Below are 17,489 nucleotides of genomic sequence, written 5' to 3'. Positions count from 1 at the left end.
TCTCCTTCCTTTTAACCCAGCAACACTAGAGGCAGCTAGGGAAGCATGCTGAAGATATCGGTGTCATTCAAGATGAGCAACTTTTTTTTCAGTGTGCTAGTGCATATGATTCTGTCACAGTAAAAGCACAGATGTTGAAATGCCATCGTGGTGTTTTCACCCCCACGACACTTCTGTAGCTACTGTCGAGTAGCTAGCTCGTCAGCATGTTGAATTTCATTACATCGAGCATCCATGTAGTCTGACATTTGGCCTGATGTAGGTGAAAACCAAGTGAGTCATGTAAAAGAGGAGTGTTCATGTAGGTGACTAGGACACATTTCAGTGTACAGTGTTAGCGTCAGTCTCTCTGTAAAATCTGAGTACTGCTGAAAGCAATTTTCCAGTGTCGTGTCTTTCTTGATGATTGTTTTAATTAAGAAATTGTAAATCGTAGGTCCACAGAGTCCATGTGAACGGACAGATATCAGGATGGCAATAGTAGCCGATCACCTGGGACTCAGTTGGACAGGTAAGTGTGTATACACCCGAATGAAATTTCTTAATTTTTTCTTTTTCACAAATAGTTTGTTTTTTTTTTAAAGGAATAAAAAACATTTTTAATCACTCATAATTCTATCTACCCAGAGTTAATTACAGATAATACCTTGTATACTATGTTTTTTTCAAAGCTTTTCTATGCATATGCACTATAGAATAGAAAATTTAAATTTATTTTACCTTAAATTTGAGCACTTTCTTCACAATGCCATTTCTGGTAATATATGATAACCTTTTTACCTAATGGAAGATTTATTGGGGGGCATAAAGGAAAATATACCTAAAGGCTATGGTTTTTATATAATACAAAATGTTGAAGCATGGTTTATGCCCTTAGAGTAGCTCTCTTAGGCAATAGTTCAACTAATCCATGCCTAGGTTTCACAAAGTTTTAATTATTCATGAGTCATTGTCACAATTTTTGTGATATACACACATTATTTATAATACACACATTTTATTTACCTGAAACTTTTAAGGAGACTCAGTTTTATGCTCAAAGATGTATTTAAAAGGAAATCTTATGTCACTTTTTTTCCCCAAAAAAATGCTTCCTTTTGTTTTTAGTAATTTGATTTGTTTTGGGACCTTCTGGGTCGTCACTGTCGTGCGGGTTTTTCGCCAGCTGTGGCAAGCGGGGGCTGCTCTCAGGCTGCAGTGGCTTCTCTTGCCGCAGAGCACCAGCTCGAGAGCACGTGGGCTTCAGCAGTTGCGGCTCCCGGGCTCTGGAGCACACGCTCAGCAGTTGTGGCACACAAGCTGAGCTGTTCCAAGGCACGTGGGATCTTCCTGGATTAGGGATTCAACCTGCGTCTCCCCCATTGGCAGGTGAATTCTTTACCACTGAGCCACCAGGGAAGCCCATTATATCACTGTGATAATAGAAAGCAAGGATCATTGTCAATAACTATGTAAACAACAAAACAAAGGATGACAGTTAAATTTTGAATTAAATTTTTAAGAAAAAGGATACAGATAAATGAATCTATTCAATTTACAAAAATAGTTGGATTCTGTGAAATGAATGAAACCTTTTATAATTGGTGTGTAGAAAAGGAATATTTGGCTTGATTCCACTTCACTTAAGATGAAGATAAGGCTGTGTGTCAACTGGACAGTACTGCTTTGTATTCTGATATTAACTGGGCCCCTCAAATCCTACTTCACATGAATCAGAGAAATTTTAAATTTTATAGATGGTATGTATTTTTTTTAATGCACAGCCAAACAACATAAAAGTTAAACATGCTGCTGCTGCTAAGTCACTTCAGTCATGTCCGACTCTGTGCGACCCCATAGACGGCAGCCCCCCAGGCTCCCCCGTCCCTGGGATTCTCCAGGCAAGAACACTGGAGTGGGTTGCCATTTCCTTCTCCAATGCATGAAAGTGAAAAGTGAAAGTGAAGTCACTCAGTCGTGTCCGACCCTCAGCGACCCCATGGACTGCAGCCCACCAGGCTCCTCCGTCCGTGGGATTTTCCAGGCAAGAGTACTCGCGTGGGGTGCCATTGCCTTCTCCCAAAAGTTAAACATAAATAAATGTTAATTACTGTAATATTTAAAGTCATCTTGCATACTATCAGGGACAGACATTCTCAAGGAAGTAATTATCTATGCTGTCAAAAGGGAGGTTATGAAACTAGATCGTGGCACAAAAGGTCACCTACAATTATTTTTTTCCAATGCCCTGAATCTCGTGCCACCCACCCTCTTCATTAAGAAGCCCTCTCCTTCTGCCAAGCCCTGCCCTAAGGCACACTGCTACTGACCTAATCTAGTGGAGCTCTGGAAAAAACAGGGGATCTGAGTAATCCTTTGCAGACTATTAAGAATTAATAGCAGTTCATCATGTATAAATATGTATGAACATAATATTTATATTTTCCGGGTGGCTCAAAGAATAAAGAATCCTCCTGCAATGCAGGAAATGCAGGTTCGATCCCTGTGTTGGGAAGATCCCCTGGAAGAGGGCACGGCAACCCATTCCAGTTTTCTCGCCTGGAGAACCCCAAGGACAGAGAAAGTCTGGTGGCTACAGTCCATGGACTCACAAGAGTTGGACTATAGTCCATGGGGTAACAAAGAGTCAGACATGAAGTGACTAAGCATGCATGCATATTTTAACACTGGACATTATAATCTGAAAATGTCCTGGAGCTAATGTTGGTTTTGTAGTATTACTTGCCCATAACTATTAGCTTATTTTCTTTAAGCAAAACTAGTCCTTAGTTTTTCAGAGTAAACGTTTGGAGATGTGACATGAAAATAAAGAAGAAACATAAAGTCATAAATTTTGTAAATTCTCAGTGACAATGTCTTTGCTCTTCACTGAGTCTCTAGACAAAGGATATGGTTTGGTCATGAGGACAATAAGGATTACTGTCCTTAAGACACAAAGAGATAAGGAACTTTAAAAAAGTTAACTTTTCTAATTTGAATTACCATATACACAATGAAGGTTATTAGGAAAATTAGCATTTAGAAGGACAAAATTTAAATCCATCCCTCAGAACTCCTGTTAACAAGGAACAATGTACTTTGATTTTTTTTATAAATAATTTTGAAAATGTTCTATACACAATTAATTTTCTTTTTATTTCTTTCTGATCTTGGTTTAATGGATAAGTAACATCCAGTACACATACTTTACAATGGTGTTTTGCTGTCAGTACTACTGAATCATGAAATAAATTCAGGTTTTGCTTTTTGTTGGTAAAAGGAAGAGAAAATGTGTATCCCATATATTAAGGCTAAGTTCTGCTCTAATAAGATGTAGTTTCATTTCTAGAAGCACCCTACAGGCTGAAGGCTATAATCAGTTTGCCAGCCACTGCATTAATTAACTCTTCTTTTGTTCAACACACACTCTGTTTTCAGTTTTTGAGTAGGACAAGCCTACAGTGGACATTCATGTATGTAAATACCTGTCTACAACCCTGTGTACTGTCACCGTAGATTTCTAGAAGTTAAATCAGTTGGCCAAAGGATATAGACTTTTTTGAGCCTCTGAATACATTTTGCCAAACTGCTGGAAAGGTTCTTAAGCAGGATAGAATCTCAGCCAATTCTTTTTCCATGGATTTTCCCATTTCTTACTTTTTATAATCACTTAAGGCTAATACACATCTGACAGATTTTTTTAATTGTACAAAAAATATACACTGAAAGGTAAGTCTCCCTATCATCTTTGACTCCCAAATTTCACTCCCCCAAGGCAGCTATTCATATCATGTGTATCCTTCCAGGGATAACTATCTGCATTTACAAGATTGAGTGTATGGCTGTATACACTTAGTTGGACAGAAAGCTTCTCTCCCTTTTATTTCTTACACAAATGGCTGCATATCATAGACAGTGATCTGGCTTTGAGTCATTTCACCTCCCAAGCGGCACTGATGACACTTGAAGGCGTATAGAATACAGTATTATGTGAGGAAAAGATCTATTTCATGAATATTGCCTAGAGAAAAACCCTACTGGTTTCTCTTATGGCATGTTTATGAACTGTAGATCCCTAACTGTCTTATGGGCTTCTCAGGTGGTGCTAAAGAACCCACTTGCCAATGTAGGAGACGGAAGGGAAGCGGGTTCGATCCTTGGGTCAGGAAGATTCCCTGGAGGAGGGTACAGCAACCCACTCCAATATTCTTGCCTGGAGAATCCCATGGACAGAGGAGTCTGGTGGGTCATAGTCCATGGGGTCATAAAGAGTTGCACAGGACTGAAGCGTCTTAGCACACCTATCTTATATGAAGTTTGCTTCAAATTGCAGATAATAATTTGGCTAAATTAAAAGAATCTATCAACATCCTCTTTGAACAGATTAAGAATCTTTATAAAATGATCTCCAAAGGAAATCTGATTATAACCAGGGAATTACCTCAAGAGAGAGAAGTCACAGCCTGTGTATTATCACTACTTTGCTGTGAAATCAAGTATATAAAGATTAATGCCCAAGGCTGTACTTGGGTTTTACTATAGAATTCTTTTCCCTTTTTTTTTTTTTTGGTGACATTTAAGCATTACTTTTATAAAATATATGTGATAAAAGTATAACATGAAATCTTAGTAACTCTTTTTCTTTTCTACAGAACTGGCAAGGGAACTGAATTTTTCAGTGGATGAAATCAATCAAATACGTGTGGAAAATCCAAATTCTTTAATTTCTCAAAGCTTCATGTTATTAAAAAAATGGGTAACCAGAGACGGAAAAAATGCTACAAGTATGCTGAAACTATATTGCTTTAACTTTCAAAACTGCATATGTCTAATATTTCAGATAAGCCTATTGTTAAGAAAACCACAGTGATCGTAAAATAATCACAAGTCTTTTGAAGTTATACTTGTTTACTTTCATGCTAACCTTCTAAACTTCTGTCTTTAGGGAGCTTTTTATGAAGCAAGCAGTAGGGGATTTTTACATTTTGTCTGTAGTTCTGTGACCATCAAAAATGAAAATATAATTCTAGCTGTTCAGTTATGAGGTGGTGGTGGGAAAGACTGTGACGTTACTGCTATGGCCAGAAATGGATGTGCAGGAAAATAGAAGGATAGGACCAAATAATTTCATCCAGCCTGCTCTGTGATGGCAGAGAACTCTCCAGTGTTCTGGGGTTTGGGGTGGTTTAGTTTTGCTGAGGTGAGGGAAAGAGAGTGGTGTATATTGTGACAAATGCAAACCCACAACAATGTGCAGTTACTGTGAGCTTGCCTGAGTCAGCCTGACCTTAGTAAGGCATTAAAATGGTAAGCATCAAGTACAGAGGTGACCAATTCTGACAGTCTAATGGGAGGAAAGTGTTTAAAGTTTTATAAGTTCCCCTTATAACTAAAAGAATCTAGCTCTCTTGAGGCCCATCTGCTCTGCACCTTACCAAGATGGAATGAATGTTGTTGCCATCACACACAGCTTCATAAAATGCTTCTTAAAACCCTAACATCTTTCCCTAGAACTACGAGCTTTCTGAGTCCTCTGAATAGTGAATATTGCAGAGCTGGAGTAAGGAGGATCTAAAATGTCAGGAGGGTCAAGAAAGCCATGCCTTCATATGAATATTGTGAGGATGTAAAAGAAAATAATGTAATCGGGTTTTCAACCTTTTTTTTTTCATCCTTTTTCAGCTGATGCCTTAACTTCGGTCTTGACAAAAATTAATCGAATAGATATAGTGACTCTGCTAGAAGGACCAATATTTGATTATGGAAATATTTCAGGCACCAGAAGTTTTGCAGATGAGAACAATGTTTTCCATGACCCCGTGGATGGTAATTGAATTTAGTGTTCATATTTACTTAATCATTTGGTAAAATTTGAAAGTGCAGTAGGACAAAGTAGTCATGTAAAACCAACTAAATTGTGATTTGCTTGACTTAATTTCTCATTTTCACAGCTTATTCTCTGCCACAGTCTGCAAACAAACACTCTGTTAGAACAAACTTGATAAATGTCTGTTATATAAAATACAAATAATGAGGTATAAAGGCCTAAGTTAACTGAAAGAGTTGGTATCTCAAGTATATGACCAAATGGAAGAGAATTTAATATCTAGAGAACATGCTGATTTGTCACTTTTTACATTAACCTAAAACACAAGAAGACTCTTCTATTCCTATATGGGTAAAATCAAATTGTGGGTTATTATACAAATTGTTAAGTAAAATGCTTAATTACTGTTTTGAGAACCAGTTATTTAAGCATGTGCTTAAAGAGGCTAATATATCACTCAAAAAGCTGTTTTAGTTATTTAGCATTATTTTAACTTCATAGGATGCCATTTTTTGTTTGGCAAAACCTTATCTGTTGTGTATAATAAGGTAGCATAATTCCTAATTCAATGAGCATAGATGTCGCCAATAACATAATAATTCCTCTTTTACATTAGCTTAATTTATATAATAATATTGTCATTTCCTTCACTTTGTAAGTTGAGGCTTTTTTTTCATCAAAGTATTAAGAAAAGTATTATAAATATGTTTTTCAAAATGCTCATCTACCTTCATAAATGGAAATTTATTCCTATAATGAATTTTGAGTAAAAAATGATTATGTGGAGGCAAGAAGAGGAGCTAGAGATATTTTTCTATTATTTCAATTTTTGAAAAATATGGTGATTATTTTCCCATTTTTAAACAGAAAAGTTAGCCAATAATCAGTAACTTACAAATCTGCACATATGACAAAAGATCTCAAAATTCTTAGAAAGTTTCTGCTTACTAAAGTCAGTAAAAAAATTTAAAGTGTACCTTGTTATCCCCGTAACATAAACATGAGGGTAATAATGTCAAAAGTGGTTTAAGTTTATAAATACTACAGAACCTGGAGAAAAGCTCTCTTCAAGGCTTTGTCTTATAGATGAGACCATGTATTGGTGCCCAGACTCCCTGCGCACAAGATAAAGATAGACCAGTGTTATATCAAAGGTTGAATTATTGCCAAACCACAATTTATAGAAGATTTTAATATTCTTTATTGGGAAATTTAAGAAAAGTATTTCTAATAAACAATACCATCAGAAAACAAAGTATTCAATGGAATTGAAAGTCTCATTTAATTTTAACATTTTAGAATCAGAATATTATTAAATTTATAAGGACTTTCTTGTTCCTACATCTTAGTATTTTACATTCCCTATTTTTAAAATTCTTAGGGAAATTTAGGAACGTTTATGAAGTCAACTTTATTTGTGCAGACTATAAACCTCATGTAATCTTAGACAAATTTTCAACAATATTTTGGTTTATGGGTGACCATAACATAAAAAATGTTCAAAACCTATAGCAAGTTGAATTTACAGCCAAAGCTAAATTGATATTTACCTTGGACTAATGGAAAAATTATACTTCAGTTTTGCAGACCAATAAGTCAGAAAATGTGCCTGGTTGCCTTTTTTTCCTGTCTCTCCTCTTTGCTGAACTTTTGTGAAACTTCCTTTCCTCACCATGACCAGACCATTGTTGACTTCTCTCTCTGCTGAAGGAGAAAAATAACTGCCTTAGTACACACAGCAAGGTTTAAAACATGGGAATTGCTCCCTCCTTCCCCTTTGCGTAGGCTGCTTAGTAAACCTCTGTGTTGCACAGGATTGTCATGAACATTCAAAGGCTCTTTGCAAGTGGTTCTCCTCCTGTCTGTTGTGTATCATTTCTTTTCTCTCTTTATTTGATTCGTGGTTCTGAGTGGGTCCCTGCCACCAAGTTCACCAAGACTTCCATACATACAAAACCTTTTCATCTCTGTCACGTTATGATACCTGAAAAATTTACATGGAGTCTTTTCTACTTTATCTGCCTTTGAAATCCTTTTCCTAACATCTTTCTAGATTTTTTTCCACAGTGCTACTGCTCTAAAATCTAGTAGTCATTTCTTTCCAAAGATTAAATTCATTTTTCTTTATTGTAAATTTTATATGAAATAAGTAAGAGTTAAGAATTCAGTAGCATCGCTCTTATGTACAGTTCTTAAGTTATACGTAATTATAAAAATTGGTTTCTTATGGTTTGTTGTATTCAGTCCACCACAATGTGGATTTTGCATGCAAAGAGTATTGATAGAGAGGTATTAATTTGGCCATGGAATAAATGTATCTTACATAATGACAGCTGACTTTATACTGGATTAAATTTGTGAATGTAAGTTACTATATTAAAATGACCAAAATCAATGGAAACAATTTATATCTTAATTAACTAGTATTCTATTTTATTATAGTTTGCCACTAGTCTTTTATTTCATTATATTACAAGTATTTGAACTAAACCAATAAATTTATCAACATTGTTCTGTAATCCATCATACATTTTCATAACTAATATAATTTAAGTCATTCCATGTGTTTCTGTTTGATGTGCTCTAATTCATTTCAGTCAGTCCAAATGTACTGTCTTCCATAGGTTATCCTTCCCTTCAAGTGGAACTGGAAACTCCCACAGGGTTGCACTACACACCTCCCACCCCTTTCCAGCAAGATGATTATTTTAGTGATCTCTCTAGCATAGAATCTCCCCTTAGAACCCCCAGTAGACTGAGTGATGGGGTAGTGCCTTCCCAGGGAAACATAGAGCATTCAGCAGATGGACCTCCAGTTGTAACTGCAGAAGACACGTCCTTAGAAGACAGCAAACTTGAAGACTCAATGCCTTTAACAGAAATACCTGAAGCAGTGGATGTAGATGAGAGCCAGTTGGAGAATATATGCCTGAGTGAGTATCCTCAATACCTCGGAAGGATGGCTGGGGCCCCAAAAGATGTTAAACCAGCAGAGCCATTGAAGCAGACTAGAAAAGTAGGAGTAAGCTCTGAACAGCAAGAGAAAGGAAAATCTGGTCCTGATGAGGAGATAATGGAAGAAAGACTCAAATCTCTATTTGAGGACATCCAACTTAAAGAAGGAGTAGAGTCTGAGGAGATGACAGAAGAAAAAGTACAGGCTATTCTTAAACGTGTTCAGCAAGAAGAACTGGAAATGTCTTCAATTACAGGTTGGCAGAACGAGACATCAAGTGGAAACCTAGAGTCCCCTGCTCAAGCTCGAAGAATAACCGGTGGGTTACTAGATCGACTGGATGACAGGTATGGCTCTGGGTCAGAAAAAGGAAAGTGAAATGAAGGTTACATGTTAGTTTATCTATTTATCTATCTATCCATCCATCCATCATCCATCCACGCCAAACAGCTTGTAGGATACTCTGACCAGGGATCAATCCCAGGCCCTTGGCAGGGAAAGCGCACAGTCCTAACCACTGCACTGCCAAGAAATTCCAATAGTCTGTTTTAAATATATGCTTTTTAGCAGTTACTCTTTTTCTAAAATTACCATTTCAATTTTGGGATAATACATGCCTTGAAAGGTTGGTTCATTTGGCTAATCTAGAGAGGGAAAGTTACATTGAACTCAAATATAATTTTTAAAGCTACTGATAATTAGCTGAAGTAAAATATAAAAAGTTTTATACATGCTAAAGATGGATGCACTTTCTTTACTTTAGAAGCCTACTGTTTTCTATTTTATTACCTGTTCTATTATTCTTTTCACATAGCCAGTAATTAATGCTCACTTTTAAAATGTAATAAACAGAATTCTAAGCCTTATAGAAAAATAAGCATTTTTATTATTTCTTTACTTCAAACATACATATGCTTATTAAACAAAATTTTAGTATATAGATTTTAAAAATCAATACAATGTCATTTGCAATAACCATCACTGAAATTTTTGTGAATTTCTTTTACATATTGTTTTTAAATGTCTTGTCATAGAAAATGCAGAGAAGCAAAAAAAATCATCTGTCCTTATCATACGAAGAAAAACAACATTTTATATATCCTTTCTTTTTCTACATGAATATTTTAGATAATTTGCAACATAGCATATGCTTCCCTGTTGACTCAGCTGATAAATAATCTGCCTGCAATGCAGGAGACCTGGGTTCAATCCCTGGGTTGGGAAGACCCCCTGGAGAAGGGAAAGGCTACCCACTCTAGTATTCTGGCCTGGAGAATTCCATGGGCTGTATAGACCCTGGGGTCGCAAAGAGTAGGACACAACTAAGCGACATTTACTTAATATGTAATTCTTTACCTCCAATAATACTGCGATGATACAAATTTGTTTATAACTAAAGTAATTCCCTAATCATGAAGCCGTCTTTTTTTATAGTGGCCTTCCTGTAGAAAGGTAAGAGCTAGTGTCCTTCAAACACTGGTTCAGACCCCACCATCATTAGGTTCTGCACTTTACGATTTTAATTTCTAAGCTCTAAGAACATCACTGTAATTGGCTTCAAAGATAAGAATACTACTTTCCTCAAACAGGTTTATAGATTGAAAAAGAAAGCCTGTAGCATACCTACCCAATGACCGATGCAAATAGACTCTCAGTAATAGTTAGCATTATTTTTCTTTCTACACACATCAGATTAAACTATATTTTACTTCAGTGGCAACTAGTGATAAACTTAACATCAGTTCTTTTTACCCGGCTTATCTTATAATCATATTTAATATTTTCATATTGCTTGCTCAATAAAAATTCCCAAAGAGGGTATAGACATTTGCAAAGATGATTTCACAAAACTCCTTTTGAAAAATTGTAACATCAATGAATTCTATGTTCAGCCTACAAAAAAGAGACAATGGAGACAAGATATAGTACTAATTTTGATGTCTGAGTTCAGATATAGTCACATAATTTATAGTTGCATAAGAGGAAATTAGATATAGTTAGGAGTTAGATATAGAGTTATCATATAGAGTTACTTATCATATAGAGTCTTTACAGTATGCTGGGAATGTCTGTCCTTAAACATATGGAATAGGATTGCTATTAATATTTTTGAGAAAGGTGCTTATTCAGAATCTGATTTATAAGAAATACACATACACATGCATAATATACATATTACACAGAAAACACTGCTCCACTTTTACTGTCTTCAGAATTCTACAGGTAATAATCGAAGAGGCTGAAAACAATATACAAACTAGAAGATAGAAAGTCTATATTGAAACTAGTAAAACTTAGAAACCCAATTTAAAAGAAAGTAATGGAAGAGAAAGATTTTCAAGAATCTAAAGGGAAACAGTTCTCACAGGCAGTAGAAGCACCGGGTGAGCACCCACACCCTGATCACCAAGGAGAGTCAGCAGAGGTCAGGAGTGGACAAAACTGAGAATCCAAGTCAGGTTCTCAGGAGCATTCCATGTCTGGAAAAGCATGACGGTAAAATTCACAATTGGAAACATACACGGAGACTGGAACACAGGGTTCTTGGGGATACCAGAACTCATCACGGGAATTCACTTTGTCCTTTGTCATCATATTTTTCATTGGCGATAATAGAAAAGCATTTTGAGATCCCCAGCTCTTTTAGGTTGGTGGGTCTGGGACTCCAGGTATGTCCATGAACCCAAGGGGCTGTAGAAGTTCAATTAAAACAAAAACAGTGGCAGTACAGCCAGCCAGGTTGCGGATCGGAGTGCAGAGGAAGCCCGGAGCCTGTGTATCATCTCCTCACCCCCTACCACGATGCACCCCCGCAGTTTGAAATCCAATAACCGGAGTTTTTATACTTTTCTATTATATGTCTTCAAAAATAGCTAAAAACATGGTTGTTGACAATTCAGAGCCTCGGAAGCCCATTTGCAGTCATATGTTACCATTGTAAATTTCCACATTTTCTCTGTTGCAGCCCTGACCAGTGTAGAGATTCCATTACCTCCTATCTCAAAGGGGAGCCTGGAAAATTTGAAGCCAATGGAAGCCATGCAGAAGTCACTCCAGAAGCAAAGACAAAATCTTACTTTCCAGAATCCCAAAATGATGTAGGGAAACAGAGTGCAAAGGAAACCCTGAAACCAAAAATACAAGGATCTGGTCGTGTTGATGAACCAGCATCATCACTAGCAGCGTATCAGAAGGCTCTAGAAGAAACCAGCAAGTTTGTAATAGAAGAACCTAAACCCTGTGTGCCTGTCAGTATGAAAAAGATGAGTAGGACTTCTCCTGCAGATGGCAAGCCACGGCTTAACCTCCATGAAGAAGAGGGGTCCAATGGGTCTGAGCAGAAGGTACGTCATCTAGTCTTCTACTGTGCTCTCATTTAATCTCAGAGTCCTGACTCTTCAATTTTTTTGATAATCTTGTAGCACTGGGCCCGATATTCTTTATTATTTCCAAATTATAAATATGTGATCAAAAATGGTAACACTAATGATGGGAGTAAAGAAAGTACTGAGTAAAATGTGTGCTGCCATATGTTCGTTCATGAGGAATAAACATCTTTTTAGCCATTTTTCAGAAGGGAAATTACAGGGATGTTAAGTAGTAAGTATCTTAAGATCTAATATTAATTCTGTCTGGGATTTAGATTTCCTGACTTGTCTTCATTCTTGAGGATGGAGGATAATTATCCTCTCCCTCACTGGTTCTTTTACACAATTTAAAGAGTTGCTAGCCTGTGACCCAACTACGAGCTCTGTAAGTTCTGTTGCCTGAAAGGGTTTTTTAAAAATTGAAGGAACACAGTTCTCAAGAATAAATGAGGTGGGTATACTACTGTTGATTGATGACATTTAGAAATGTAGCATTAAAAATATCATTTTAATAACTTTTATATCTAAGTTGATAATTCTCTTAATATTTGTTTTTAATCATTTAAAAACCTTACCGTCACATAATTATTTGCTTGCTTTTAGTATTTATATGATTTCTTTATATTATTTATTTCTTTATTCTTTGAGGGTAAGCGTTTTTAGACATTAAAAACTTTTAATTGAAATTATGATTCATAGATAGATATAAGAAAATTAATATCAGTTCTGTTTCCTACATTTTTGACTGCTTTTTGCTGTCTCAATTTTTGTGTCTTTTCATGAACTACGCAGTAGACATAGATTGAGAGTTATATGTCTTTGGAATAGTAGTATTTGAAGTTTTCCATAAAACATCAAGTTTACTTAAGATCTTCTACAGTGTTTTGGGTAGAAAAAAAATCTTCTGTAAAATAATGAATCCATAATTAATTTTAAGTTTAGAAAAATTTAGTAAACTCCTAACCACTTAAAAGCTAATTATCAGCTTATTAACTAATCATATCCTTTCCTTTTCCCTTCTGCAGGCTATTTTTTTTTTATTACTTTCCTGCTTGTTAGGAAGGAAAGTGAAAGGAAGTAAAATTCTCGGGCTTTTCTTTCATTTCCTTCCTGCAAGTGTTGTTTTCAGTATTGATTTCTGCCTTTTTGTTAACTCTCAGTATATTTAAGCAGTATGACTTTGGATAGAATGTTCCCTTTTAAAATGAGCCCACAAACTATAGTGAGGAGCTATAGATGGGAGGGGCCACATAGTGATGTTTTAATGATGAAAATGTATTCTGCACAAGCCCATTAGAAATTGATAGGAAAGTTCTGAAATCAAATGACAATATAAATGTAAGTATTTCTATGTATGTACATGTGCCTACATATTGCCCACTGGGGAACCATTTTCATTTGAAAATGAAAGGCTTAACCCTGGATGGAAATGCAGCTGAATTCATCAGTACTGGAAAATAATCACTGTTAAAAAATGTTTTTGCGATTTCTTATAAGTGAGTTTGTGCCTTTAGTGTTGGTCACTGGTCCTACCCCAGTGCAAAATGTCTTCAGAAGTATAGCAATTCATAATGAAGTTAAAGCTTCCAGAAGATAAGAGTCTGACCTCTCAAGAAATCCGAAGATGTTCAGGATGTCTCTTCTGTGATTAGACCATAGTACAATAGCAACCAACTAGGTCATCGGATGTATGATCTCAGAAAACAGCCCCCTTTTTGTCCCCTGAAAAATCAGGTCAAAAGACCGGGTGCAGCTCTTACACGGATGACTGCCTGCTGTTACAAGGTAAAATTCTGCTACTTTCCACCACTTTCCATGCAGCAACCCATGGCAAGGAGTACTCAGAAAAATTCCGTTTGGTCTCCGAGTTACCCTCTGTGCCACTGCCCAAGAGAATTCTCTAAAAGGAATCCTGATCAAGATTCTACTACCATCTCCTCTCTGCCCTTCACCTTAATATTGGCAGAGATTGCACAGAGAAAAATGGAACAAACATTAGCCAAATGGCCACTTATTCTTTATCTGAGGGGCTGGTCTCAGATGATTCTTGATAGGATTATGATATAATTGACATCGAGCTTTATCGTTAATGTTTACATTAACATATGTTCTTCTGCTTTTAAATATCTCAGTGAAAATCCTTCCCCAGTCTAAGATTCTGCATATGGATAATTCAGGTTTAACTTTCTCTTCTGCCTCATCTAATCTATTAATCGCTGAATGCTCAGTAATGCTTTTGCGAGATGAATCTGTCTTACCTTTTTCTGCATTTTTTAGCCGTTGTAAGCGCCCCGCCCCTTCACAATATTTAGATCATTCTAAGTGTCCAGAATGCATGGTCCTTTTCTTAAAAATTTTTAAAGTAATAGGCAATGTATCAGTCAGTGTCTTTGCAAGGACTAAGTAACTTAAAAACTATTTCCTTTTGACACCATATTATTCAATAGGGTATTTTGTTCAGATGAAATTTCCTACAAAGGTAAGATTGATATTACTGTAACATTTTAGAATATTTGGTAAGTTTACCTTTGGTAAAAATGGCCTACTTTATTATCTATTGTATTTGAATAATATTTCATTAATTTTTGCTAACACTTATGCCTCCTTTAACAGTTTTACATATTTTTCCCTATTTTTACCAATATTAGCTACAATTTCTCTCTCTGAGACTATCAGATTTGGCATAACTAGTACACTTAGAAAACAAAATACTAAAATCATTTCCATTAACATTTAGAAAAAAAATTATTCAGTATGTACTCCTGGACCATGACATTTAAGTAAAAACTGAAGATAATTTTCCCTTTGACTTATGACTCTATCACTTAGTAGTTTTTCCTTATTCCTATTCTTATCACCTAAAGATTAATATTGTGTATAATTACCATATTCTTATCTGTAGTTATCTGTGAAATGTCTGTTTTAATTTCATATAATTTCTTTAAAATAACACCTCAGGCGTTCACCTATTTTACATTCTTTCATTTGAATACAGGAATAAACATCTACTGAGTTCCAGTTATGTATTAGGCGCAAATTATGCTGATATATTTGTATACCTTTTGCAATGTTCAAAATAGCATATCATAAAAACCAGAAATACTATGCCTTTTTCTGTAGATCAAGTCAAAGATGGCCTTAATTGCAAGGTTATACATTCATGTCAAATGTATAATATTTATTTTTAAACTAGTTTTAAATCTATACTGTTTCCCCAAACTAATAATTAGTAGCATGTATGTAGTTTCTGATGCCAAAGTCTCCATAATTGTTATTTTTAAGAACTCACAATTTTACTATCTTGATCTTTACCTGCATATGTATATTTATGCATTTATATATGCACATAAGTATATATATGCAGGTAAAGGTCAAAGTAATATATATATTTTATATATACTTTATACTAATATTTATACACATATATACATACATATCGGAGAAGGCAATGGCACCCCACTCCAGTACTCTTGCCTGGAAAATCCCATGGACGGACTGCAGCCCACCAGGCTCCTCCATGGGGTCGCTAAGAGTCAGACACAACTGAGCGACTTCCCTTTCACTTTCACGCACTGGAGAAGGAAATGGCAACCCACTCCAGTGTTCTTGCCTGGAGAATCCCAGGGGCAGCGGAGCCTGGTGGGCTGCCGTCTAAGGGGTCGCACCGAGTCGGACACGACTGTAGCGACTTAGCAGCAGTAGCCATACATATACAGAGTAATTTCATTTAGAATCCTACTCAAAATTTCCTTCCACTTAAATTTTTTTAGGATTTCCACAAATATACATCATGATTTTCCTTAGAGGGAGATCTAGCAAGTAAAAAAGTAATTCTTTCTTGATTTCCTTTCTCAGAATGTCTTTTATTTTTAAATGTGATGGTAAAAATTATACTAAAAATGCATTTATCAGGACTTGAAAGGCAGTGAGAGTGATTCAAGCTCGGAGGAGGAACGGAGAGTCACTACCCGAGTTATTCGCCGACGTTTGATTATAAAGGTATCCCAAAGCTAGATCAGTGTGGGGCAATGCTGTATTACTAGAACCTTCCTTGTGGTTTGGAAAATTCAGCATGCTTGGTAACTAAACAGTGCTGTGTGTGTTGGCATATTTGAAAACTGATAAAAACAACCACTGAAAGGACAAACTCACGTCGCATGGTAGTGAGTATTCTGTCTAGGCCTGTGTTTGACATGTGGCAGTTGTCATTTTATCTGAGAGTTCTTAGCATTTATATCCTGCTTTCCTTGGAGAAGTGTTCTGTGTGTGAACAAAGATTCTATCTTGGTGAGAGAATAGTTCATATCAAATGCAATGTTCAACTGAAATCCCAGAGGCTGTTATGAAGTATGAGGTAAGATAAAGAAGACAGAGAAGAACGAAAAGGCTCCCTTCTCAGTCTTCCCAGTTTTTAAGTTAAAATCAGTTCTTCTCAATCGATCAGTGACTAAGAATTCAGTGTTATAGCCTGGCATAGATGTATGTGAGACGATGTAAACCAAGCAAAACTTCCTGAAATAAGGTTTTTAACTTGACTGACATACAAAAAAATCAGGCTGTATTTTTTTAAGTAGGGGAAGCAAGTCTTACTGCAAGTGAAAAATGTAATTCCACCCTGTTCGAGTACAACTGAACACTATGAATAAATCTTGATTTCCCCCACAAAGGCCTTCTGAAGTACTGACCTTGTTCATGGGTGATCCCACAGACTCCTTCTTGCAGTAAGCTGTTTATCTTCATTACTATGTCTTTAGAGAGATCTTTCTTGATGTTAGAATAATTTGAGTGCAGAGAACTAGGAAGCCATTTTCAATACACGCCTTTGAATATGGTCCAAATAACCTGAGGCTCCTTGGTTGGCAGCTCTGAAGAGAAAGAAAGGAAAGGAAGTATCTATTGAAAACCACTTATCAAACTTATCACCCATTTCCAAAGTGTCTGGAGACCCAAAAGAGAGGCAGGGAAGTCGGCTTACGTATCCCCAACTTCTCAATCCTGCTGCTTATAAATACTTTTCAGGTAGATGAGATGAAAGAAGAGAAGCAAATATGCGAAATCTGCTCTAGTCTAATTTTTCTAATACTCTGGAAACATCGGAGAAGAAAATAAGTCCTTGTCTAAATCCTAAATTATCCACAAATCAACCTCGAGCTCAATAGGTGCCATCACGTCTTTGAAAATTCCACGTAGGCAAGCCAAATTACTTATTGATAGCAGGTCATATGCTTGCAAATATACTAGATATCTATAAAGTCCTCATAATCTCATAAAGATACTTCATAAAGATACCTTCCACACATTTTCTGGGATTAAAGGGAAGAAATATTTAATTTGTTTTTTCGGAACATATTCTGAAATA

General features: G+C 36.1%; 1 protein-coding gene and 1 long non-coding RNA gene across 10 annotated transcripts in view; one reads left to right on the top strand and one right to left on the bottom strand.

Annotated features, from left to right (window-relative positions):
* ANK3 (ankyrin 3) overlaps positions 1–17,489 on the top strand; it is a 749,200-nt gene that overhangs the window by 703,019 nt on the left and 28,692 nt on the right. For 5 of the 8 annotated variants that reach the window (XM_061405045.1, XM_061405049.1, XM_061405048.1 and 2 more), the window contains 6 exons: positions 437–511; positions 4,632–4,763; positions 5,662–5,805; positions 8,431–8,739; positions 9,019–9,109; positions 11,728–12,106. In XM_061405045.1, coding sequence (XP_061261029.1) covers positions 437–511; positions 4,632–4,763; positions 5,662–5,805; positions 8,431–8,739; positions 9,019–9,109; positions 11,728–12,106 — 1,130 coding nt within the window. Of the gene's footprint in view, positions 1–436; positions 512–4,631; positions 4,764–5,661; positions 5,806–8,430; positions 8,740–9,018; positions 9,110–11,727; positions 12,107–13,864; positions 13,916–16,042; positions 16,130–17,489 lie in introns of all 8 variants that reach the window. The other 3 variants (XM_061405047.1, XM_061405051.1, XM_061405044.1) reach the window with 2 other exon arrangements.
* Positions 6,551–17,489, bottom strand: part of LOC133240372 (uncharacterized) — a 111,694-nt gene continuing 100,755 nt past the window's right edge. Inside the window, exons 3-5 of one of the 2 annotated variants that reach the window (XR_009734207.1) lie at positions 16,816–16,995; positions 7,357–7,510; positions 6,551–6,921 (exon numbers count right to left, since the gene is read on the bottom strand). This is a non-coding gene — a long non-coding RNA (uncharacterized LOC133240372). Of the gene's footprint in view, positions 6,922–7,356; positions 7,511–13,736; positions 14,003–16,815; positions 16,996–17,489 lie in introns of those variants that run through there. The other variant, XR_009734206.1, reaches the window with a different exon arrangement.

This window comes from Bos javanicus, chromosome 28 (assembly GCF_032452875.1).
Source record: "Bos javanicus breed banteng chromosome 28, ARS-OSU_banteng_1.0, whole genome shotgun sequence".
In the NCBI taxonomy this organism is placed as follows: Eukaryota; Metazoa; Chordata; class Mammalia; order Artiodactyla; family Bovidae; genus Bos; species Bos javanicus.
The sequence above is the reverse complement of the archived record's forward strand: the minus strand, read 5'-3'. Positions and strand labels throughout refer to the sequence as shown.